General features: G+C 45.8%; 1 protein-coding gene across 1 annotated transcript in view; it reads left to right on the top strand.

The window, feature by feature from the left end:
• ADAMTS17 (ADAM metallopeptidase with thrombospondin type 1 motif 17) overlaps positions 1-24,729 on the top strand; it is a 280,726-nt gene that overhangs the window by 99,508 nt on the left and 156,489 nt on the right. Inside the window, exon 8 of the mRNA XM_045561079.1 lies at positions 9,981-10,086. Coding sequence (XP_045417035.1) covers positions 9,981-10,086 — 106 coding nt within the window. The remainder of the gene's footprint in view (positions 1-9,980; positions 10,087-24,729) is intronic.

The following is a 24,729-nucleotide window of genomic DNA, read 5'->3' as shown; positions in this document are numbered from 1 at the left end:
CCCACTGTGTGCTGGGTGAGGGTTGCAGGCTCCCAGGCAGACCCGGAAGGTTGGTTCCAGAGTTCACCGCCCTGTCGCCTTTCCCTGTCATTCTTTGGAATTCTTTGGGGATCCAAAGGCGTGATTTTAGCCTCCAATTCGTCAGACCTAGCGATATGTTACTTTTGTAAGAGTCTTTTGAAACTGGCACTTCACTGCAAGGCTGTGTTTATGAGTGTTTCCAGAACATTCGTAGGGGCGGGGAGCTTCCAAGGAGTCTACTGCAAATAGAAATGCCCAGTGACCTGATGACTCGGGTGTGCTTTTGGTGCATCATCATCTTCCTACTTCTCTCCTGGGTGCCTTAGTGTCTTCTCATGGGGACCCCTGGCTGCAACTTGCATGGCCCCCCCTTGCCAAATGACTGAGGCATGTCACTTATGTGCCTCCAAATGTAGCTGGTTGAGGTGCTATATGATTTTAAACACAGAGCACTTCCACTCGACCATATTTTTCATTCTCTGCCAACCATTTATGTAATGAGTTCAACCTGATGCCCCTGCAGCTTTCCAGATCAGTGCCTTGTTAATGAAACCACGTCGTGAACACCGAGCCTGGTCCCACGGCATGTCAGGTGGCTGTAGTGCTGTGCAGCAAATGAGGGTGGCGAGTTCTGGTGACCGCTGTACTTGTCAGTTACCACATGAGCTAGGGGGACACAGGGGCTTCCATTTGTACCCAGGTTACACTCTGGGTGTGTTAGTCTGTTTAGGGCTGTCCTAACAAAATACTGCAAACTGGGCGGCTTAAACAACAGACATTTATCTCTCATAATTCTAGAGGCTGGAACCCCAAGGTGCTAGTAGGATTGATTTTGAGTAAGCCGTCTCTTTCCTGGCTTGCACATGGCTGGTTTCTCACTGTGTCCTCGCATGGCCTTTTGTGCATCCTCAGAGGGAGGGAGGGAGGAGGAAATGGGGATATTACTGGTGTCTCTTCCTCTTTTTATAAGGACAACAGTCCTATCAGATCAGGGCCCCACATTTATGACCTCACGCAACCTTAATTACCTCCCTAAGGGCTCTGTCTCCAAATACAGTCCCGCTGGGGATCAGAGTTTCACCCTATGGATTTCAAGGGGACACAGGTCAGTCCATAGCGGCGGTCATGATTGCAATGCACACGGTTGCATTCGCCAGCCCCTAACTATTCTGCCTTCTTCCTGGCTCTGGCTGTCATCACAATTTAGCAGTCTTCACTCATGGTCATGCCTGTGGCTGCTCTCATAAGTTTAATTCAAACACAAATGTTAAAAAAGATGATGATTCAAGGCTCACTTGGGAAAGCTGAGTCCGGAGGGTGCTCCTCTTTCCAGGTGGCATTGGAATCTCCGCAGGGAGCACTTCAGTCTACTCTCAAATGCCCTTGGGGATGTCTGGCTCCATGGAAGACTTAGTTGATTCATTCCCCACATGGAGGGAGGTAGTTTTAGGCAAAACACATCACACTTCTTCTCAGCCTTACCCCCACCTAAAACCCCAGCTTTCTCTAGGGAGAGGGAGCCTGTTCTAACCCCCCAGTGAAGGGGAAGCATTTACAGTGAGAGAAGATAGAGGAGTCTAAAAGCTATTGAAGTAGGACTAAGCAAAGTTCATTTCAAAATTATTGACCCAAACAAATGCCAAGCAATGCACCTGATTAGAGAGTGTGAGTGTGTTAAAGCTTTCAAAGTTCACTGGGGTCCATTGCTACAGGAGTGTGGGCATCAACCTCATACCGCCAGCCTGCAGGAAGGCCGTCCTGTGCCGGACCACGTCCACACATGCATGCACACGTGTGCGTACACAGCTGCACCCATGCAGGTGAGCGTGCAGTGCTGCTGGGTGCAGGCGTGGAGCAGGCTGGTTAGGTGGTCACGTCTGCTGAATAGCAAAGACCTACAGAGACAGGTCTCTTCTCCGATGCTCTGATGCCTGGGGACATCCCTGCTCACCTTTCCTCCTGCGCCTCGTCTTCATGCCGGAATGGCCTCCTGCAAGCTGTTTCCTGAGGCCTGGCACGAGGCCTGCACCTACAGGCAGTCAGGGAACACTTGGTGAAGTGTTTGTCAAAATGAGAGATTTTCAAGGTTCCTCCGATGTCCTGAGATGAACTTGCCTGGGACCATTTCTTGTGGCATCGGGGCCTGTTCCCGAAGCCCCTGCTCCTCTATGGCGTCCTCCAAGGAGAGGCACGTTGTGATTTGAGAAACGTTATGTCAGCTCCCTGGAGATCCCCTCCACGTGACGAACCCTCCAGACGCAAGTGCCGTCTTATCCCGAGGGGGAATCTGCACGACATCTCCGTGTACTTGGCTCAAGTTGGCTGTGGTCTGTTGAATATCAACAGTTATTTATTTCTCTTCCCTCCCCCTCTCCTAGCATGTTTTGGTTTCCACAGAATGCAGCAAACTGTTGGAATAAATACTTTTGCTCCTAACTTGCACATTCCAGGGGGAGTTTACTCCTCCAGTTACCCTTAACCCACTTAACTCGTCAAAATGTCCTCTAGTAGGAGCCAGTGCTCCGGCCCAGCGACCCTCAGGTCCCGTGTGGGGACTTGCGTGATTCCCTCACCAGGGATGGCATCTCTTCCCAAAGCCCAGGGTCCTGGAGGTGTCTGGGAAACCCAGCCAAGGGCACCTGTGACCTAAGCTGTGGTCTCACTGGCTCTGGAGAGCGAGGCCTTTCCTGACTGTGACCCACACCAACGACACCCTGTCACAAAGCAACACTCATGTGACAGTGAACACACAGGCTAACCAAGTTAACCTGGGATGGATCCCAGTTAGCAGAAAACCACAGTGCAGAGGGGCAGACCTGGAAAGCTTCCTTGGAGGATGTGCCAGCACGTTCATTGCTCGGCTTGGCAGCTGAAATGAAGGTGACTCCCTATCTCTTTCCCAGCCCTCTCCTCCCCTCTCCTCAAGCCGTTCTTCCGTTGCAAGGGGTGGGCTTTTTTTTTTTTTTTTCTCACTTGTGCTTGTGTTGTTACATCTAAGAGATCTTTGCCTACCCCAAGGTCAGAAATACTTACTACTTTGCTTTCTTCTGGGAGTTTTTTTTTTTTTAGTTTTAGTTCTTACATTTAGGTTTTTAAGCATTTTGCCTTAAGTGTTACATGTGGTGTGAGGTAGGGGTCCAACCTCATTCCTTAGCATGTATAATTGTGTCATTTAATGACACGGATACGTTCTGAGAAATGCATCATTAGGCAGTTTCATCATCGTGCAATCATCACAGAGTGCACTTGCCCAAACCTAGGTGGCAGAGCCCCCCACACCTAGGCTGTATCTCCTAGGCGGCAAACCTGCACAGCATGTTGCTGTACTGAATACTGTAGGCAGTGGCCACACAAGGGCAAGTATTTGTGTGTCTAAACATATCTAAACATAGAAAAGATGCAGTTAAAATACAGTATAAACAATAAAAAATAGTGCACCGGTATAAGGCACTTAACCATGAGAGCTTGCAGGACTGGAAGTTGTTCTGGGTGAGTCAGTGAGTGAGTGGTGAGTGACGGTGAAGGCCCAGGGCATTACTGTACACTACCATGGATTATAAAAACACTGCATTTGGGCTACACTAAAGAAAAATAAAGTAATTGTGCTATGGTGTTGTGACAGCTGTGACGTCACTAGGCAATAGGAATTTTTTAGACATCACCTATGGGACGACTGCATATATGCAGTCTGTCATTGACCAAAGTATTGTGACGTGGTGTGTGACTGTAGACATCCAGTTTTCCCAGAACCATTTATTAAAAAGACTCTTCTTTGCTCTGTTGAGTGGTCTCGGCCAAATCAGTTGACTGTAAACATGAAGGTTTATTTCTAGACTCTTAATTGTGTTTCATTGATCTAGATTTCTGTTTTTATGCCAGTACCATGCTGTTTAGCTTACACTAAGTTGTATTAAGTTTCAAAATTGGGAATATGAGTCGTTCAATGACCAGACTTGGACACTGTTGCGTTCAAACTTTGTCTACTTATTACTTCATTTAATCCCGAGTGAGTTGTCTCAGATCCCCAGTGTTCTTTCAGGTAGTAGGTGTTAGGTGTGGGCGTTCTTGAATGGCAGTGGTGGCTTCTGCCATGCTTGTGTTTAGGCCTCTCTTTGAGACCATTGCCCCCACCCTCTGTCCACCCTGTAGGGATAAAGACCTTGGCCAACTCATCTTCCCTCCACTGTCACTGAGCCAGGGGACACTGAAGGAGAGGAACAGGGGAACTGGGATATCTACTGGTGTCAGAACTATCAAGACAAGGTGAGGGCTGTGCTCCCAGGAGATGGGGACACTGTGCTGGGGCAGAAATCATAGAGCAGGTCTAGAAAACAGAGTTCCTCAGTCCCAGGCAGTGGGACCCACCGCCTCAGCCTCCTCTCCCCCACCTTCCAGAGCCTTATCATTGACGTTCTGTCCCGCTTTGTTAGTGCTAGAAGCTGCGTCTGCCTCTCAGCATGTATGGGGCTCTGGTCACTCTGTGCAGAACCTGCTAGGGCTCAGTGACTTACCCTTGGAGGTGATGGCCTTGTGGACTGCTGGCCGCAGAACACGGAAGCAAAACTGCAGAGGAGAATAGGCCTGAGTTAGTCAAATAATTTAGATAGTACATGTTAGGAAACAGAAGCAGTGCTTAGACGAAAACTAAATTTCTTTGTGGCAACTGATAAGGACTTCATTTTGCTTGATATTAGAACATGATTTTTAAAAATAGTCTATCTGTATTTGCACTTGTGACTTCGCCTACTTGCTGCAATGGATTTATAATTCCAAAATCAATTCGCAAGGTGCTTTGGCAGTCATTTGCAGACATGTGCAGTGTGGCGAAAAAGGTAAGTCATCAGACAGGCACGTTCCCAGCTGAGGTTGAACAAGGCTGCTCTCTGCTTTCTTGTTTCAACTCTCATATTATAAACAAGTGGCCTTTTCACAGTGTATTTAGGGCCACATTTTTCACATTTTTGTGCTTTTTCTTGGTGATGTCACTCTTTGAAATGGCCCCCAAGCACCGTGCTGAAGTCTAGTGTTCCGAGATGCAGGACAGCTATGGCGTGCCTTATGGAGGACACACGTGCATTAGAGAAGCTTTGTTCAGGCAGGAGTTATAGCGCTGTGGCCATGAGTTCAATGTTAATGAATCAACAATACTTATTAAATAAGGTGTCTTTAAGCAGCAGCACACATAAAACAAGATTTTACATAAATTGGTTGACAAAAATGTTGTGACCAGGACCTCACGGGAACATAACAGTTTGTCTCCCTTAGGAGCAATAATTTCGTATTCGCCAATTCAGGATTTGCAGCGACTTCCTAGAACCTAACTACCACAAATAACAAGAATCAACTGTAGTTACTTTTCTTTTGTCACCTGCTAGACTGTAAGACATTTGCTCTTGAATACGGTTCACAAATTCAAGTCACACCTGCAACCACTTAGCAGGGTTTGCACGCTGACAAGGACTTGCCGATGAGCCTGGATGTGACTCAATCTCCACATATGTGGTTGCCATGTGGCTCTCTCGTGATTGCGGAATGCTGTCCTAGGGGTAACCAAGACAGTGCTGGGGCTTTGAGCACTTGGTGTCAGAAGCTCGACTGTCTCTCTCAAAGGCAGAGCCTGTAAGGTCAGACTAACGGGCCGTGAAACCAACAGCTGCAAACTGCTTACGTGCAACAGTTTACTGGGTAGACCAGAGTTTATACAGTTGTGTGTTGTTTACCGCTTAAACCCAGAGATGATCAGTGGTCAACCCTGAGTTTAAGAGCTTAAGAATTACAAGCTTAGACCATGTAGTTTTCTACTGAAAAATAAAATAATTAAGCCTCCTCACCAGATTTCCTCTACCTAATTGTGCTCTTACCAAGAAAAAGAAAAGGGAGACGAGAGCGTGTCCATGTTGAGCTGGTCCCGGGGCTCTGGTAGGCACGAGTCTCTTCTCTAGGTGAATTCGGCGTGCTGCTCCAGGTGTCAGGAGACCTCGTGACAGCCCTTCATTTCCACCCTTGGCATTTCAGATTTTTAAGTGAGTTTTGCTTCCTGAGTCTGTGCTGAGGTGGAGCGAGCTGCTGTTTAGGTTGGTATATAAGCACACACTTGGTCATGTGTTTGTTGACTGTCAACTTCCTGCATCATCTGCTGCCCGAAGGGCTGTGTACTCAGAGTTAAAATCCAGAGGATGGTTTTGTTTTTTTGGTCTCCCACCTCTGCCTCTGCTCTAGATGGATAAATTATATATAATCAATTTTAATTTTCATAGCCACATGCATATTAATTGTATTCAGTTTAAACAAAAAAAAAAGTGGAAAATTAAAAAGATCCCTAATTCCTTCACCATGTCCTAGAGGGTCACCGCTGTTACTATTGTGCACATCCCTCAGGTCTTTTTATCTTTAGACTTAAAAACATGTGGACCCAAACCTGTGAAACCTTCACGCCATTCCACGAACATCTCCACATGCACGTGCATTAGGATTTATGAAAATCCTCTAAATCCTCAAAGATTATTCATCATTTTTGATTACCAAAGCTTTGATGAGGGAGGCCAGGGTTTGCCTCAAGGAACATGGGATGGGAGGCAGAAAGCCCTGCATTTGTATTCTAGTTTGGGTGCTGATTAACCATAAAACTGGTTACTGGGCCTCTGTTTTCCCATCTGTAAAATGGGGCCATTAACACCTGCCAAGTAAGGGAAGGCTGAGCATCAGAGCACACATGCCCATGGAGCAGCACAACTAATAAATGCGAGTTGCCTTTCTGCTTCCCTTTTGTTCCAAGGAGCTGTGCAAACATGTGGCATTGATGTGGTTTTTTGAATTTTTGAGTAAGTTCTATGATTTGTGGAGAGTTTTAAATCACAGAAGGCTGAAACCACTGAAGGCACCACTTTAGGATCTGAGAAGCGCTCACTTCAGTGTAAGGGAATTCCACGTACACAGGAAGGGCTGGTTCCTGAGCATCAGCACTGAAGTTAGCAGAACTGTGTCATAGACTTCATTTTTTAAATCAATACAGAGAAACTGGTTTTTCCTCATTTCTTGACAAGCGCCGACACGGGGATTGGGTGGGTTTTTCCAGGTTGGCGCCTTCTCCAGGCTGAGGTGGTATCTCTGGATCCCCAGCGCCCCCTTTCCCCTAGGCTAACGTTTCTTTCTAGAAACAGGGAATAGTGGTGGGCTTTGTTTTCTGCCACAGCCGGATGGCTTAATTACTGTTTATTCCTCCCACACCACCCCCACCCCGCAGCTCTTACTTTTACAACAACCTGGGATTTTCTCCAGACTTTGTTTTGTGCATTCTAAGCATTTCCACACCGTCCCTCATAAACTCACACCACTCTTGTGCTCTGTTATCAGGAGCTATTTTCTTTTATGTGTTTTCCTTGCTTGGTTTTATGACCAAGCTGGTCACGATTGGAATAAATCGTTAAAAGCATTAGAATCATTAGACCTTAATCCGCCTTTGTGAGAGAGCATTTCTTGTAAATAAACTGATTCTTTGTTTTCTAATTAAAAAAAAATCATCTGCGCCTTGGAAAAATTAAAATGCAATTACTGGAAAAGGTCTTTGCTTCGCTGTTTCCCTAGCGTTGCATGCTACCTAATTAGAATGAAAAGCCAGGGCTGCCCGTTCGGTGCACTGCGCGGCGGAGGCCAGGGGAGGTGTTCCTGTGGCATTTAAGGTCTGCTGGTTCAGCAGCGGAGCCCACAGCCGGCACGCTGGGACAGCAAGCTCAGCACATCTGGCCTTATTATACCTCCCTGCCCCCTCGCCGGGCGACTTCTCCAGGCGTGCACATCTGATTGTTTCTAATTGATTCATTGACCCAGAGAGACTGCGGCCAGGGCCGGGCAGGCACCGCTGGGTGCGTGTCTGAGTGCTAGGTGTGCATGCCATCGGGGCTGAGCAGCAGCATTCCGCCTACCTGCCAGTGAACTTTTAGCAGCAACCCGCGGAGCATTTTTAAACAAAACCAGAGTAATGACCTTGAAGGCACTGAGAAGCCAGATCTCACCCTTTCTGGTTGTCGTGTTGTTCTAATAGTCTGCATTGCTGAATTATGATGTCTATGTGCCAAAAAAGCATCTTGAGGCCAAATAACATTTCTTTTTTTAAAAAACTTTTTTAGCCTTGGCCAAGCAGTTTACATGTTTCCGAATAAAAACAGAGCCATGATGTGGTCCCTGGGCTCAGTGTGCGGAATGTGAGCCCCAGAGCTGTGTCTCTCTGCAGAGCGAGGCCCTGCCAGCGTCCTCTGCACCTCACGGAGAGGACCGGGAGGGAGTGCCCTGTGTGGCTGAGCTCTGTGCCAGTTTGATTTTGATGTCAGCAGAGAGGATGTTGGGACAGCCCTTTGGGAGCAGGAAGGAAGGGGCCCTTTAAATGAAATAGTTTCCCCTGCCCGGTTATCCTCTGCCCTTTGCCGATTCCTTCCCTTCTGAGACACCTTGTGCAAGTGGGTGGAGGAAGCCCTTGGGACAGAGCAGTGAGCGGCTTGGTGGGTGGACAGTGCCTGGGGTGCAGAGCAGGCGCCCCTTCCTTGGGTGCCTGCAGCCCATCCCAGGACACGGTGCTGCTGCGTGGAGTCCAGGCAGGGTTAGCCTCCACCCACCCCATTGCCAGCCACTGCTGCATGGCACTGTGCTGCAGAGCCACTGCCCTCGCCACACCCAGTGTGACCTCACAGTGCAGGGAGCACCGAGCCTCTTTCTCCAGGCACCCCACACCCCCATCTGCTCTCAAAGGGTCATGTCGAGGAGCTGTCCTCAGAGGGGTCAGATGCTAATGGGAGGGCAGATGGCAGGTTTCCTAGCGGGCCCTGCTGAGATAAGTCCTGAGGGGCCTGGGTGGTGAGGGATGTCTATTCTGGGTGCAGGGAGAGCACAAGCATGGAGAGCATTGGGGAGCCCTGGAGAGTCAGCCTCCAGAGGTGTGGCCGGTGGGGGCTCACCCGCCGCACCCCTGCTAAGACTGACTGCCCAGCACTCCCCAGATGGCCGGTCGTCCAAGGCCCCTGGGTCATTCACACACATCCCTCTGCCAGAAAAGCCTCTGTCCCCCGGAGAACTCCCATCCCTCTTCCAGCAGCTGGCCACCCGTCCCCACCGGCAACTCCTGTCCTCCAGTGTGCAGCCTGTTACTCACACCACTGCCCGTGCCACGTTCCTCCCGGTGTGTGCCGGTTCTGTTTTCCCGACTTAGGGTGAGGTCCTTAGGTACAAGCGCCTGTGTGCCGAGATGAGGCAGTCGGCCCTCAGGCTCGTCCTCACTGATGACTTCAGGGCCCTGGTCCTCTCAGCATGGGCTGTCCTCCCTCTGGGTCCGGGTTGTGCTCTCTTCTTCGAGGACTCCTAGTGCATTTTTCTGAACATTCTGCACTCCAGCACAGATCCAAGCTCATACCCTGAGAGGGTGACGCAAAAAGGGCCCATGGCAAGTAATTTAAGGAGGCACTCTCTCGCAGGGGCGTGCAAGTGCAGGGGCAGCTCCTGGGAGGGAGAACCTCCTCAAACTTTGCACACTGGGCACCTGGCCTGGCTGGCCTCACCTGGTCCCAGCTCTGGGTGCTGAAGTTGGACAGATCTGGTGTAGGATCCCAGCACTGGGTGCCAATCCAGGTGACTCTGGGAAAGTTTCCTTTCCTCTCTGAACCTCACTTTGCCTCATCCTGGGTAATGAGGATAAAATTGGATGATGTGTATAAACTGCTCAGCATACCACCCTGGCACATATTAAATGCTTGGTAAACGTTTGTGGCTATGATTGTCATTGGGTGAACACAAAAGCATCATACACAAACCCATCCCACGTGGGTCCCAGACTGACAGGTCCAGTCCCGGGGACAGCAGTGTCCCAGTTTGCCCCTTTCTTGACTGTACGTGATGTTAACCATGCGGACTTGCCCGGTGACGTCAGGGCCTCCCGCGTTCTCAGGAGAATGTGTTTTGTGTCTCTGCTGCAGGAATTGCTTACTTAGGAGGTGTGTGCAGTGCTAAGAGGAAGTGTGTGCTCGCCGAAGACAATGGTCTCAACTTGGCCTTTACCATCGCTCATGAGCTGGGCCACAAGTAAGTATCAGACTCTGTGTCGTTCTGCTTCTTTAAATTCCTTTTTGAATACAAGTTTTTTTGCTTGAAGTCTGTGAGTTCTAAAACAATGCTGCTCTATGCCTTTGCTGCCAGCACAATGAAGGACTCAGGTCAGTGAGCCAGGGTCGCAGCCTTGCAGGGAACTGGCGAGACTACTGAACAGCCTGGCTTGGAGAGCAGAAATGTTAATTTGATGTTCATGTCTGTTCTTAAAGCCAATACAGTAAAGGGAAGAGGCTTTTCTCCGAGTGTCTCATTTAGTTGTATTTTCTTTCCCGGATCAGTAGGATCTCTGATTCACTCTAAGTTTATCATTCCAATAATGGGCCTTATCTTTATACTGTAGACTTTCTCTTTTCAGCCAGTTCCAAAGTCCAATTTTTGGGATGTAGAATTCAGTATCTTAGTTTTACACAGCGAACAGCTGCGTAGCCTTTGCACATGGAAATTCTTCCCTTTAGAATGAAATAATCATAGAACCTTAGAGCCCACAGATGGCTCAGAGAGAATCTGTGGCAACCTCCTCATTTTTTTCAGATGAAGAAACAGAGGGTCAGAGGGGTTGACTGGTTGGCCCAAGGTTGCGGTCACCTGTAGGAAGCCTCAGGCAGCAGAAGGCCAGCTGGCTCTCAAACTGTGGGCAGTGGGTTTGCTCTTTATCCTGGAGTATGTGTGTGTTTTATGTTTCTCTGAAGAAAAAATGGTGATATGACTGCTGAGAACTTTAGAAAATGTTAAATCAAGGAGGCCAGAGCATGCAAAACAGCGGGAAAATTTATACTGTATTGAATAGAACATAATTAAATGGATATCTCATTCTTGGGGGGAAAAATTATTGTAAAGGTTTTCTAATGACCCAGTGGTGCTAGACAGTAAGACGTCTGGGGCCTTAAGTGTTAACTTGAGCTTTTGCAAGAGTAAGGACAATGTATAAGGAGTATAAAAGCAGTTGTTTTCTTCTAGTATTTTCCATATCTATGGCTTTACTTTTTGTTTTGTTTATCTGGTCTCATTTCAATTTTTTCTACTCCTTGAGACGGGTTTGGTATTTGGCTTTTCTGTAGCCATGAGATATCATGATGTGGATACAGAGAAATAATGTTATGTTTATTTCCTGGGATTAAAGAGGAAATCACATGTTATTGACCCAGGGCTTGGTGAAGCAAAATGAGCAATTGCCTCTAAGCACACAGTTATTTCATCCTGATACTATTTTTGAAATATTGGTGACAACACTTTGCTAATACTATTTTAAAAATTAAGTGCAATCAAATTTGTCTTAACACCTCTGAGTTGTTAAGAACCTGCACCCAAGAAGGATTTGCTGGGGGAAAAAAAGCATAAATCAAAACGGATTTTGCAAACATCTTCCCACCTTCAAAAGACCAACCAGCCCATCAGAGTACCTAGGAAGCAACTGCCCATTGGTTGCAAGGACGCAGAGCTGTCGTAGTATTCACCAACATGCAGGTGGTTATAGACCTTTGAATGGTCAATTTAAATAAGATGATTCAAGCTACCATTACATCAACTGCAATATCCCATAGCAGCATCCAAGAGCATGGCATGTGCCTTAGTGTTGTTTGCACACACATGTGGACACACACATGCTGCATGGAGGTTTTTTTCTCCACAGACATTAAGAACACAGAAGGCCATTTTCTCCCTGAAGACCTGTTTGGTTGTGCTGTATCCAACACTAGCTCTTAGCACAGGAGGTCTGCAAAGATGAATGGTTGGATTCAGTCATACTCTAGTGCCCTTTAGCTACAGTCTGTTCGGAATTTCTTGGAGGACTCTTTATAGCTTGCTATTGAACTCTAATCACCTACAAAAACAAACACCTTATTGTTAATCAAAGCCAATAAATCCTGCTAGCATTTGGCCCTCCCCGTTGTTGGGTGATTATTATTTTCCCAGGGAAGTCTGTTGTCTGATTATTTGCAAGTGTTGGGAAGCAGATTACTCAAGGATGAAGCCATAGGACCCTCTGGTCACCGGGCTCAGAGCAGGGGCCAGGCTGTGCGGGCTGCTTGAAAAGACTTAAGACCAACCTGCACTCTGAGGAAAGCCACTGGCCGTACTGTTTCACAGGTACTAAACCTGAAAGCTCTTCCATGTTTTGGAATAGAGTGGAGCAGTTTACCTCCATGTTCTTTAGTGTATGTTAAGAAAGTCCCCAGGTGGCTCACCTGCCTTCCAGCCCCTTACCACTGGATACTGATAAAGTGAAACATCCCTCTGAAGGATGGGTATGTGCGTGTGTGAGCAGCTACCCTTTGATCTGAATGTCAGGAGAAAACTTCCCTTTCTGTGTGAGTGCCATTCCATTTATCAAACAATGAGTTGTACAAATTAACATGATTTTGTTTCTGCTCTGGCTGTCAGAAAATAGAAAGCTAAATTTAGGGCTCATTTTCAGCAATTAACTCCTCTGCATCCTGGAATTGTATTTCCTCCCTCTTCTCTTTCTAGTGTCTCTTTGTGTGCATAGTTCTATTTTAAATAGTTCAAACATAATTTATTTGTTTTATTAATTTCAAAATATTAAGGGGGCACAATGTTTTCAGTTACATGGATTGCTTTTGTAATGCTTGAGTCCTGGCTATAGGTGTGCCCATCACCCAAATCATGTTCATTGTACCCATTAGGTAAGTTTTTGCCCCTCCTCTCTTCCCCCCACCCCCCCTGGTGGATTTCCACTGAGTTTTACTTCCTTCTGTGCACATGTGTGCTCATTGGTTAGTTCCAATTTAATAGCAAGTACATGTGGTATTTGTTTTTCTATTCTTGAGATACTTCACTTAGGAGAATGGTCTCCAGTTCCATCCAGATTGTTGCAAAAGGTATTATTAACAATTTGTCTTTTTTATGGCTGAGAAGTACTCCATGGTATACATATACCATACTTTATTAATCCACTCATGAATTCATGGGCACTTGGGTTGATTCCACATCTTTGCAGTTGTGAATTTTGCTGCTATAAACATTCGATACAGGTATCTTTTTAATGAAAAGTCTTCGTTTCCTTTGGGTAAATATCCAATAGTGGGATTGCTAGATCAAATGGTAGGTCTGTTTTTGGTTCTTTGAGGAATTTCCATACTGTTTGTCACAGGGGTTGTACTAATTTGCAGTCCCACCAACAATGAATAAGTGTTTGTTTCTCCCTGCGCCCACACCAGCATCTATTGTTTTTTGGACTTTTTAATAAAAGCCATTCTGACTGGGGTAAGGTGATATCTCATTGTGGTTTTAATTTGCGTTTCTCTGATGATTACTGACGTTGAACATTTTTTCATATGTTTATTGGCCATTTGTCTTTCTTCTTTTGAGAAGCTGCTGTTCATGTCTTTGCCCACTCTGTAATAGGGTTGTCTGTTCATTTCTTATTTGTTTGAGTTCTTTGTAAATTCTGGATATTAGCCCTTTATTGGATGTATAGTTTGTGAATATTTTCTCCCATTCTGTGGGTTGTCTATTTGCTCTGTTGATTGTTTCCTTAGCTGTGCAGAAGCTTTTTAGTTTAATCAAATTCCATTTATTAATTTTCATTGTTGCCATGATTGCCATTGGGGTCATAGTCATAAACTCTTTGCCTAAGCCAATATCTAAAAGATTTTTTCCTACATTTTCCTTTAGAATTATTATGGTTTTATACCTTAGATTTAAATCTTTTATCCATATTAAATTAATTTTTGTGAGAAGTAGGGGTCCTGTTTCATTCTTCTACATGTGGTTATCTAATTTTCCCAGCACCATTTATTGAATAGGGCTTCTTTTCCCCAGTGTACATTGTTTTCTGCTTTGTCAAAGATCAGTTGGTTGTAGGTAGATGGTTTTATATCTGGGTTCTCTGTTCTGTTCCATTGGTCTGTGTCTCTATTTTTGCACCAATACTATTTTGTACCACACTGTTTTGGTTACTACAGCCTTGTAGTATAGTCAAATATAATAATTTACTTGGTATTGTAAATTGGCTCCAATCCAGTTTGCAATCAAATATGTCATACAGTATAAATTAAATTAAAATTTCTTGGCATGATAATATCAGTAATGCTGCTTTGGCCGTGAATTCACAATGTACTGATGATAGTTAAGTCAGATCTCTCATTTATTGAACACCTGCTACGTTCAGAACTCTTCCCACTCTAGAGTTGACCTGTCCTCCGGCCAGGAGGCCCAGCCTGTGGCCTCAAAAGCACTGCCTCGATGGAAGACATCTAGCAACGCCGCACGAGAGGGCACTAGGGCACTTAGAAAGCTAGTGGCCAAGCCTCACCCTGGATCGATTGATCCACTCGCTCTGGGGGAGGAGGCTCAGGAAGACTGTCCAGGAGATTCCCGTGCGTCCCGGGTGGAGAAGCACAGCAGCTGCAACGTCGTAGGGTCTTGTTGTCTTTCTGGTGTCTTCCGTCTTCTTGCTCCCCTCTCTTGCTCCACACCCCAGGCTTCCAGGCCTCCCTCAGTGTGGAGCCCCAGCCGTGCTTGAAGATCCTCCCACCTGCTCCACTGCTCTGTCAGCCCAAATCCTCTGTGCCGTGCCGTTTTCAAACACACACTCAAAGCCTGGCAATGCTGAAAGTCGCCACCATAAACATGCTTAGACCCGTCATCTCTCAACTGACACCTTCCCAAAGACCTCGCTGAGGGTGCCCCACAAAACATAAAGTGACCTGCTGCAGAGCAGTGGGAAGAATGGGGTGGGCAGAAGCCTGGAAATGGAGGGGCCGGAAGCAGATGCAGAGGGACAGCTGGGCCCTCGGGAGTTCACCTGCCGTAGTGGAGGCTCAAGGTACTGAGTACCCGAAGGTGCCAGGGAGAGACACGCAGGGCTGAGGTTTTGAGGTACGGACGTGCTGATGAGAAACTGTTTGGCCATCTGGTAGTCATGTATGCACCTTCAGACACACAAAACAATGTATCTCGACATGGTCACAACGACGTGTGTGCACACATAGGTTTTCAGACCTGCATAGACAGCGCTGGCCCCTGGAGCTGTTCCCTCCACCCGTTTTGGAACCTCTGTCCTGACAGATATAGCTGGGAGGAGTGTGGAGGCACAAGCAGAGCCAGGAACTTGGTTGCCCTCTCAGTCCCGTGAGGATAGAGGGCGGGTGGGATGCCACCATGTGCCCTGATGTAATAAGGGGACCGACGGCCCTGGGCAGGTCATGTGTGAAGTTTGGTATTCTCCCACAAAGACACCAGTCAAAATCGGAACCAATCACTCTGGATTCTTCCAGCCAGATGTGACAGTGTGCAAAGGTGAGTTCAGGACAGTTCACTTTGGGAAGGATGTCACGTTGACTGAGGACACGCTTGCCTGGTCTGTAGCTCACTGCACGAAGGAATCCGATCCCTGAGCAGTGTGGCCCATGGGCAGTGGGGGATCACGTGTCTGGGGAGCCGTGGGGAGCAGGGGGAAGGGGAGGAGAGAGCCATGCTGGGGGAAGTGTTCTCACAACTAGAGTTGACATAGCTCAAGCAAAAAAGAATCATCTCTAGCCCAGAGCAGGAAGGAAAGCAAGCCATTATCCAGATGTCTGAAACGTGGACATGCCTGGTCTGTGATTTGTATTAAGAATGAGCTGGTCAGTGCGGTGCCAGAGGGATGCAGAGTGGCCACAGGACAGATCTGGGCAGGCGGCAGCCCACCAGCAGACAGCTGTGGGGGGTCACTCTTACCCGAGTGTCTGGCCTGGGTGCTCTGCCCGTAAGCACGGTGCAGACGGCAGATGGGCTGGCCTTAGGACGGTACTGCGGAGAGAGGATTTCTGGGAATGTCATAACTGTTTAGAAATCCGGGGGCGGGGCAGGGAACGTGCTTTTGTTCTGGTTAGAGTTAGGGCAGTTGTATTCACAGAGGGGTTGGCCTTCCTCGAGGACCAGAAAAGGGGCTCCCTTTCCCCAGGAAAGGGTCGGGCTCTAGAGAGGGTTCCGGACAGGTTCCTGCCTGGCTCCCTGGGCTTCATCCTCAGTTTCCACTCGGCTCCTATGCCCTCGGCAGCCTTCCTGTCCCCACTGCAAGGTGATTGGTGGCACTAGCGGCGTTCAAGGGCTCTCAGGTTTCCCTGGGGGAGGCTTGGAGTGGTTCCTGAGTGATTTCCTCTGTGCCTGGCTCCTGCATCAAAGTCAGCGCGAGAGCGTCTGCTGGGCGCGCTGTCTGTCCCAAATTCCAGCGTTGTACAAAACATGCGGGCCTCGTTTCCTTTCATTTATGTGTTTAGCTATCTTTTGCATTTTGCTGCCGAGAGCTGCAGGGTTTTTCACGTTACTGGACGAGGCGTGAACCTCCTGGCACCTTGACTGAGAGAAAGACTGACTTTGGAGGATCCGCAGGGCGCTCTGTGCAGCCTCTCCCACCCCCTGTCCACATTGCCTACTTTTCTGCTTTCGCCCACATGAATAAAAGTAGAATTTCCTTGTGGCCCTTTCTTGACGGTGGGGAATTTTGAATTGGAGGTGCTGTGGCAGTGGTGACCAGAGCAGCAAGGGTCGTCTGTGACCGTTAGCCTGTTCAGATGGCAGCGATGTCTCATTATCTGGCATCCACGGGAGCTGCTGCGAAATGACAGCGCTTCCCTTTGCAGTCATATCACTGACATGGGGTCGCATGTGATGAGAGAACGTCTCTTCAGTTATCTGGAAAACCCAGAGCCTCTGTCCTTACGAGGACCTCAGCCACAGCCTTCCCAAGTCTAACTAGGCCAGGCCTGACACCCGGCTCAGAGAGAGGAGCACGAACGAGTAGAAAGCCATCAAAAGCTCGTCAGCACGCGGGCAGATGTGGTCCCACCTGTATTCTGAGCGGCGTGTCCCAACAGCTATTGTCTGGATGTTATCAACAAGATGAAAAACCCAGCCATGGCGGGGCTTCCTCTGCCCCCGGAATTTCATTTCAAGGAAGTAAAAGCCCTGCGGTGTTTGTCTCCACCCCAGGAATTCTTTGTGTTCGATTAGCAGGTGAATTGCCTTGCCTGAAATGATGTCCAGGATGGTGTTCGGCCAGACAGGAAGAAAAGTTGAGTTTGGCTAAAGAATCAGATCCCGAAATCCCCTCAGAACTTCCTGATGTTACAGGCTCTTCCAGGGATCAGATGAGATCCAGTTTTCTCGTACGATTGCCAGAGTTTCTGGCAGCGTCAGATAAGTGGCTTTTCTCGTGGTTCTTGGAGCTGGAAGGGACATCCAGAGTCATCTTAGTGTCATTTTGCAGATTGTGAGTCACCTCCCATCACACCCCCCTGAGTGGCCAGTGGAGACTCAGACCAGAGCATCAGGCGGCAGCACGGCGCCTTTTCCACACGTGAACAGAGCCCGGGCCGTGGACGAGGAGTCCCCCTCACGTGGCTTTCCTGGTAGCTGGATTCACCTTTACTGAGAAAGACACCTTCAGGCCACACGGCCAGGGTTTCCTAAGTACCGGGGGAGGTGACAGGAGTGCGGTGTGACGCAGATTTCCCTACGGAGGAAGTGCCCCCACTCTCCCAGATGTTTGGTTTCATGCCTTAAATTCTTGTCCATCCACTGCCCACTGCTGATGCACAATTTGGAACCAAGTACCTTAGGACACCTGCAGGTTCTCTCAGACCCTGGAGACCTTGCCAACAGTCTGGTCAGTGGCACATTCTGGGAAAGGGCCCTCCTGATCCCCGTCTACTCAAGGACACAGAGGACACATTCTCACCTTGCCTGCGGGTGGTGGTTTTGCCAGATGGCGGTGGCAGAAGGGGACAGCAGAAGCACTCGAGGGGTCTGGGAGAGAGCCACAGAGCAGTGTACTTTGTGCTAACGTCAGAGCAGAACATGGTACAGCAGTCGCCAGGGGCTGGCGTGAGGATCTGGGAATGCCCTCTCTTGGAAAAAATGTATTAATAAATAAGTAGATGGACAGAAAATGAAGGAGGTTATGATTTCCTTAGCAAGTCACTGGACACGTGGAAAGATATCATCTTGTTAAGCACAGCCATGCTTCTATGACACGGGGCCTGTGTCCTGTGAGCCTCAGTGACTCGCCAGCTCACTTATGGGTACCATCAGGAGCCAGGAGAGGATGACAGAAAGCAGGTTGGTCAGTTTCAAACTGAGATGGGGGGAAGTCTTAGGGCTGCCAAGGTCCCTGGTGCTGCTGCTGCTGCTGCTGAGAGGCAAGGCAGGCAGCTGCTGGGCGGAACGGGGCCCTGCAGTGCCAGGTCGTGTCACCTCAGGGGTCTATGCCTGTGCCTGCACCTTGGCCATGGCTTCCCCAGCTCACATCCATGTGGACTATTAAAGAGGAGGGCTGAGCAAAGACACAGCAGTGGTCTTAGAAGTCACTTGGTAACAGTATCCCCACACCAAGGACCTGGCAGACCCAGCAGGACCCCCGCCATGGGGCAGCTTCAGACGCTCTGAGGACCAAATAACAAGACCCCTGCTTCTCACCCAAAGTTACATGTAGGTTGCTTTCTGTTCAGAGGACCCTAGTGGGGATTGAGCCTGGGGACTGCCTGGCGTTAGTCTTCAGTGGTCTTTGTTGTGCTCGGAACGACTCCCACAAAGTGACTATGAAATTCGTTTCCTTGTGAGAAGCAGCTCAGGAAAGAAAGTGAAGCAGGTTGATACCAAAGTGGAAAGAAAGTTAAAGAACCTTCCAAAGTGATCATATTTTCAACCTTAGGAATTTGCCAAGGGTTGTAAAGATACCCTATTTGAAGATAAAGGGCACTCTGGCAGACACTGCCTTCCCTGGGCGTGCTCATCATGTCCTTGACAGCCCAGCCGGTGTCCCCTGGTTTTCATACACCCCAAGGATGTGTAATTTACCTGTGGGGGCTGAGGTCTGGGGTAACAGAGGAGGGGATGAGAGGTTAACCAGTTGCTTCATGTGATTCCAGCTCTCTTGGCCCGAATTGAAAGAACTTATCTGCAAATGGGAGTGCCAGGCCATGCTGACAATTGTGGAGGAGGAGTGCAGGAAAGGCAGGGAGTGCTCAAGCCTGAAAACAGACCAGTGCCATCTTGCGAAAGGGAAGTGAAACAAATGGCATACGTTCCAGCGTATATTAATATTGTTTGTAGGCAAGATTCCAGAATGGCTCATCAGACATAATTTTTGAGCTCTCAGAAATAAAAGAGGCAGTCCTAGAAGTCAGCCAAGGATTGTGCAGAGACAAGGAATATAAATTTCACCCAGTTTTTCTGCAAAACTCTTATCACTCCTGGTGGGAAATATGGAAAATTGTGAGTTGCATACAGTTAAAGGAATTTGTAAGTGCTGGACAACCTTACCCAATGGATGCTTATTAGTAAAGAGATGTCTACCTGGGAGAGATGCAGCCTGCCTGCCACAGGGCTCACCGGAATCACTGCTTGACTGAACATTTTAGTCATGACCTGGCTGTGGAGATGGGTAGCATGCTCATCAGACACTGAGATGGCATGGAGATGGGAGGGAGGAGGTTGTGCAAAAATTCAGAGCACCTGAAGTTCTTGACCACTTGGAAAAGTGGCCACATGCAGCAGTGCATGATTGCATTCCATGTCCCCCCAGTGCTATAATAGCTGTAGTATTTGCCTGTTGTAGCAAGGAAAATGAGGCCCAGGGACACCCATGGATAAGTGGCAGAGCCAGGCTTCAGGCCTTTGTCAATATTGAAGTCTACCTGCTCACCATATGACTTATAGCTATCCAGACGGCATTTAATGTGGATTTAGTCTCAGATCAACTAGTTGTAATGTACGAGATGGTAGAAACGTAGCTTAATGGCGATGTGTTTAGACTCCAATCACTACCAGCAAAACATGTCTGTCTTGATTCCCTATGATATGCCACTGACAGACATTACTATTAATAATTGGTCCCAGAACACTTTTCCACTGAGCCCCCCAGCTCCATAAGCCTTCCTAACTCTGTGGGCAGCCAAAAGATTAGAGTTGGCACAGGAGCTGAAACTGATTTACATGCTATATGTGAGGGGTTATGGTTAGCTGCATGCTCACTATGTGGGTTCTTAGGCTGTATGAATCCCAGCCTCATCTCCAGAAATGAGGAAGGCGGTGGAGTTCCTCTGTGTCCTACCGAGGTTAAGTGGCACCAGGAAGTCTGTTTTAAGAAGGACTTCAGGAGCAAGGAGACATCCATGTGCAAAGGAGGGGAATGATGAAGGAAACAGCTAGGAGAACTGGGTGTCTTTATGCTGATGAGGTGTGCAGGGGACACGAACATCTGGGGACTCATTGGAGGCTGCCAGGGCACAAGGGATCTCTGTAGAGCCCCGGATGGCAGAGCTGAGCCAACATGCTTGAGTTTCAGGGACAGAGGTTTCTACTAAGTGGAATAAAGAAAGTTCTTAACATTAGGCTCTTCAGAAATGTGAGGGGCGATGTTGATTTCCTTGCCCTGAGTGTTTGCACAGTGCTGGTCCCCTCTAGCTTGAGGGTCGAAGCAGAGATTCTTGGAATTTGAAGAGGTTTGAACTGATCTCTGATCTCACTTTAGACCCTCATGTTGTGGTTTCTGTGACCCCTGGACAACATGGAGGACAAAAGAGACCAGGAGATGAGCAGTGCACACTGTGGGCTCACAGGCACTGAAGCTAAGCATACAACATGTATATGCTCGGTTGAACTCACAGGTTTATTATGCAAGTTTTTTCTTGGAGTTTTACATCTATTGATTGATTCAGTTCTCCCAGCCATCCCATGGAGTAAGTACTATCATTCTCCCCATTCTACAGGTAAGGAAACTGAGGCACAGGGAAGTTAAGAAGCTTGTGATGGGTCCAGAGCTTATAGCTAGTGGAATCAGGGTTTGAACCAGGCAGTCAGACCTCAGCACCCACACTGCTAACCCTGGGTCCACGGCTTCTGGCATGGTCTTTAGAGCTTTCAGGTTGCTTTCAAGGGCATTGTCCTTGTCAGGCGTCCCCAGGGAGAAAGCAAGTGGGTTCAGCCCATGATGATAGGAATGGGCACTGAGGAGGGTGGAAAAGGATATCTCATGCAAACATGAAAAGAATCAGGAGTGGCTATATTAATATCAGAAAAGGTAGACTTCAGAGCAAATAAAATTACTAGGGACAAAGAGGAACATCATATAATGATAAAAAGGTCAACTCACCAAGAAGGTACAGCAACCTTAAATGTGTATGCACCAAAATACAGAGATTCGAAATACTTGAACAAAAAGTAAGAGGAAGAAAATAGATAAATCCACAGTTACAGCTGTGGCTTTCAAAACCTCCCTCTCAGCAATTGAGGAAAATTCTAGACAGAAAATCAGCAAGGATGTAGGAGAACTGAACAACACCATCAACAGGATCTAGTTGACATTTATAGCATGCTCCATCCAACGACAGCAGAATACACGTTCTTTTCATGCTCCCATTGAACATGCAGCAAGATAAACCATACTCTGGGTCATAAACCATAAGAAGTTTAAAAGAATTGAGGTCATATAGGATATATTCTCAGACCCCAATGTAATCAAACTAGAAATCAATAACAGAAAGACAACAGGAAAATCTCCAAACACTTAAAAATTAAGCAGAACATTTCTAGTAACCTGCAGATCAAAGAAAAAATTTCAATTGAAATAAAAATTACATAGTACTAAATGAAAATAAAAATACAGCTTATCAAAATTTGAGGACTGTAGCTAGAACAGTACTGAGAGGGAAATTTATAGCACTAAGTGCTTACATTAGAAAAGAGGAAAGATTGCAAGTTAATAATTTTAAATTCTTACCTCAAGAATCTAGAAAAAGAAGAGCAAAATAAACCTAAAGCAAGCAATAATAAAACTAAGAGCAGAAATCAATGAAATTGAAAAACAGGAAAAAATAGAGAAAATTAATGAAACAAAAGGATGCTTCTATAAAAATCAATAAAATTGGTAAATCTCTAGCAAGATTGACAAAGATTTAAAAAAAAAAAAAGGTCACATCACCAGTGTCAGGAATGAAATGGAATATCACCAACATCCTACAGCCATTAAAAGGACAAGTCACAACATTATGCTCATAAACTAGACAACTTAGAAGAAAGGGAGCAATTCCTTGAAAACTGCAAACAAAACTCAGCCAGGATGAAATAGGTGACCTGAATAGATCTGTGTCTATCAAAGAAATTGAACTTGTAATTTAAAACTCCCCCAAAATCTCTAGGCCAAGATGGTTTCACTGGAGGATTTTACCAAACATCCAAAGAATAATGCCAATTTTTCTTTTTCTTTTTTTTTTTCCTGTCCTCATCCAGCAGAGAATAATTCTAATTTTATATAATCTCTTTCAGAAAATAAAAACACTTCCCAGTTTATTTTATGAGGGGCCAATATTATTCTGATAGCAAAACTAGACAAAGCACAAAAAAAGAAAAGTACAGATAGATATCTCTCATGAAAATTCCTCAATAAAATTTTAGGAAGTAGAATCCAATAATGTATTAAAAAAAACACAAAGCCATAACCAAGTGGGATTTATTCCAGGTATGCAAGGCTGGCTCGATATCTAAACATCAATTAATGTAACATACTGTATCAACAAGCTAAATTAAACATTAATTGATACAGAAAAATCATTTGTCAATACAGCTGACATTTATTCAAGATAAAAACACACCCTCATGAAGAGCATCTGCCAAAAAACTACAACTGAATGATGAAGGACTCAATGCTTTCTAAGTGCAGAAGAAGGCAAGAATGCTCTAACCATTCTTATCAACGTAGTACTGGATGTTCTAGTCACAGCAACAGGGTAAGAAAGGGAAGGGGAAGACATATGGTTTGTAAAAGGAGAGAGAAAACTGTCTCTCTTTGCAAGTGACATTATTTTTATGCATAGAAAATCACAGGGAATCTACCAAAAACCTCCTGGCACTAACAAGTGAGTTTAAGAAGGTTGCAGGATACCAGGTCAACACACAAAAATCAGTTGTGTACATACTAACACTGCACAAATTGAACACAAAATAAAACATGAAATGCCATTCAAATACTTAGGTATAAATCTAACAAAACATATACAGGGTCTGTATGATGAAAATCACAAAATACTGATAAAAAAACAAAACCTACATATTTAGAGGGGTATATTGTGTTGATGGATTGACAACATAGTAAAGACAGTTCTCCCTAAATTGATCTATAAGTTTCATGTAGTTCCTAACAAAATGTTAGCAAGGATTTTTTTTGTAGATATAGACAAGCTTATTCTAAAATTTATAGGGAAAGGGACAGGGCCTAGAAGAGCCAAAACCATTTGAAAAATGAGGAATAAAATGAGACAAATCATTCTCCCTCATATTAAAGCTGACTCTGTAGCTCCAGCTCCAGTGTACTGGTAGAGGAATAGACACATAGATCAATGGAACAGAATAGGGAGCCCAAAAACAAGTATGCTCAATGGATTTTTGACAGGGGCAACAGTAATTCAATGAAAATTATTCAATAAGTAGACTTTTCAATAAATATTGTTGGAAGAATTGGACATCCATAGGCAACTTACCTTTACTTTACATCTTAATCAAAAATTAACTCAAAATGGATTATGGACTTAAATGTAAAATTTAAAACTATAAAATTTCCAGAAAAAAAGGCCTAAGAGAAAATCTTTGGGACCTAGGGCTATGCAAGGAGTTCTTAGACTTAATACCAATACATGACCTATAATGTAAATATTTATCAATTTGAGCTCATCAAAATTAAAAACTTTTGCTATGTGAAAGTTCCCATTAATGGTATGAAAAGACAACTTACAGACTGGAGAAAATATTTGCAAATCACATATCTGACAATGGACTTTTATCTATAATATAAAAAGAGCTCTCAAAATTCAACAGTAAAAAATACAAACAATCCTTAGAAAATGGTTAGCAGATGGTGCTGTACTCTAGCCTAGGCAACAGAGTGAGACCCTGTCTCAACAACAACAAAAAAATTAAACAGAAAATAGTCAAAAGAAATGAACATATATTTCTCTGAAGAGGATATATTGCTGGCCAGTAAGTACATGAAAGGTGTTGAATATTAGCCATTAGAGAAATGCAAATTAAATGCACAATGAGATACTATTACCTACCTATCAGAATGGCTAAAATAAAAAACAGTAACAACATCAAGTGGTGGCCAGGATACAGAGAAACTGATTCACTCATGCATTCTTGGTGGAAATGTAAAATGGTACAGCCAATCTGAAAAACCATTTGGCAGTTTCTTTTAAAGCTAAAACTTACTATATGACCCAGAAATTGCACTGTCTTGTATTTATCTCAGAGAATTAGAACCTTATTTTAACCCAGATTCATAAACATGAATATTCACAGCAACCCTATTCATACTAGCTCAAAATGTGAAAGTACCAAATGTCCTCCAGTAGGTGAACAGTTAAAACTATGGTACGTTCATATCATGGAATACTACTTTGCAATAAAAAGTGAACGAATTATGTATATATATATATATATATATATATATAGCGAGTTGGATGGACCTCAAGGAAATTATGCTGAATATAAAAAAGCCAGTTTCAAAAGCATCCATAGTGCGTGATTCTATTTATATAACATTTGTGAAATAATTATGGAGATGGAGAGCAAATGAGTGGTTACCAAGGTTTAAAGGATGAAAGAGAGAATGGGTAA

The sequence above is a fragment of the Lemur catta genome, chromosome 9, assembly GCF_020740605.2.
Source record: "Lemur catta isolate mLemCat1 chromosome 9, mLemCat1.pri, whole genome shotgun sequence".
In the NCBI taxonomy this organism is placed as follows: domain Eukaryota; kingdom Metazoa; phylum Chordata; class Mammalia; order Primates; family Lemuridae; genus Lemur; species Lemur catta.
Note: the sequence above shows the minus strand (reverse complement) of the source record. Positions and strands in the feature narration are given on the sequence as shown.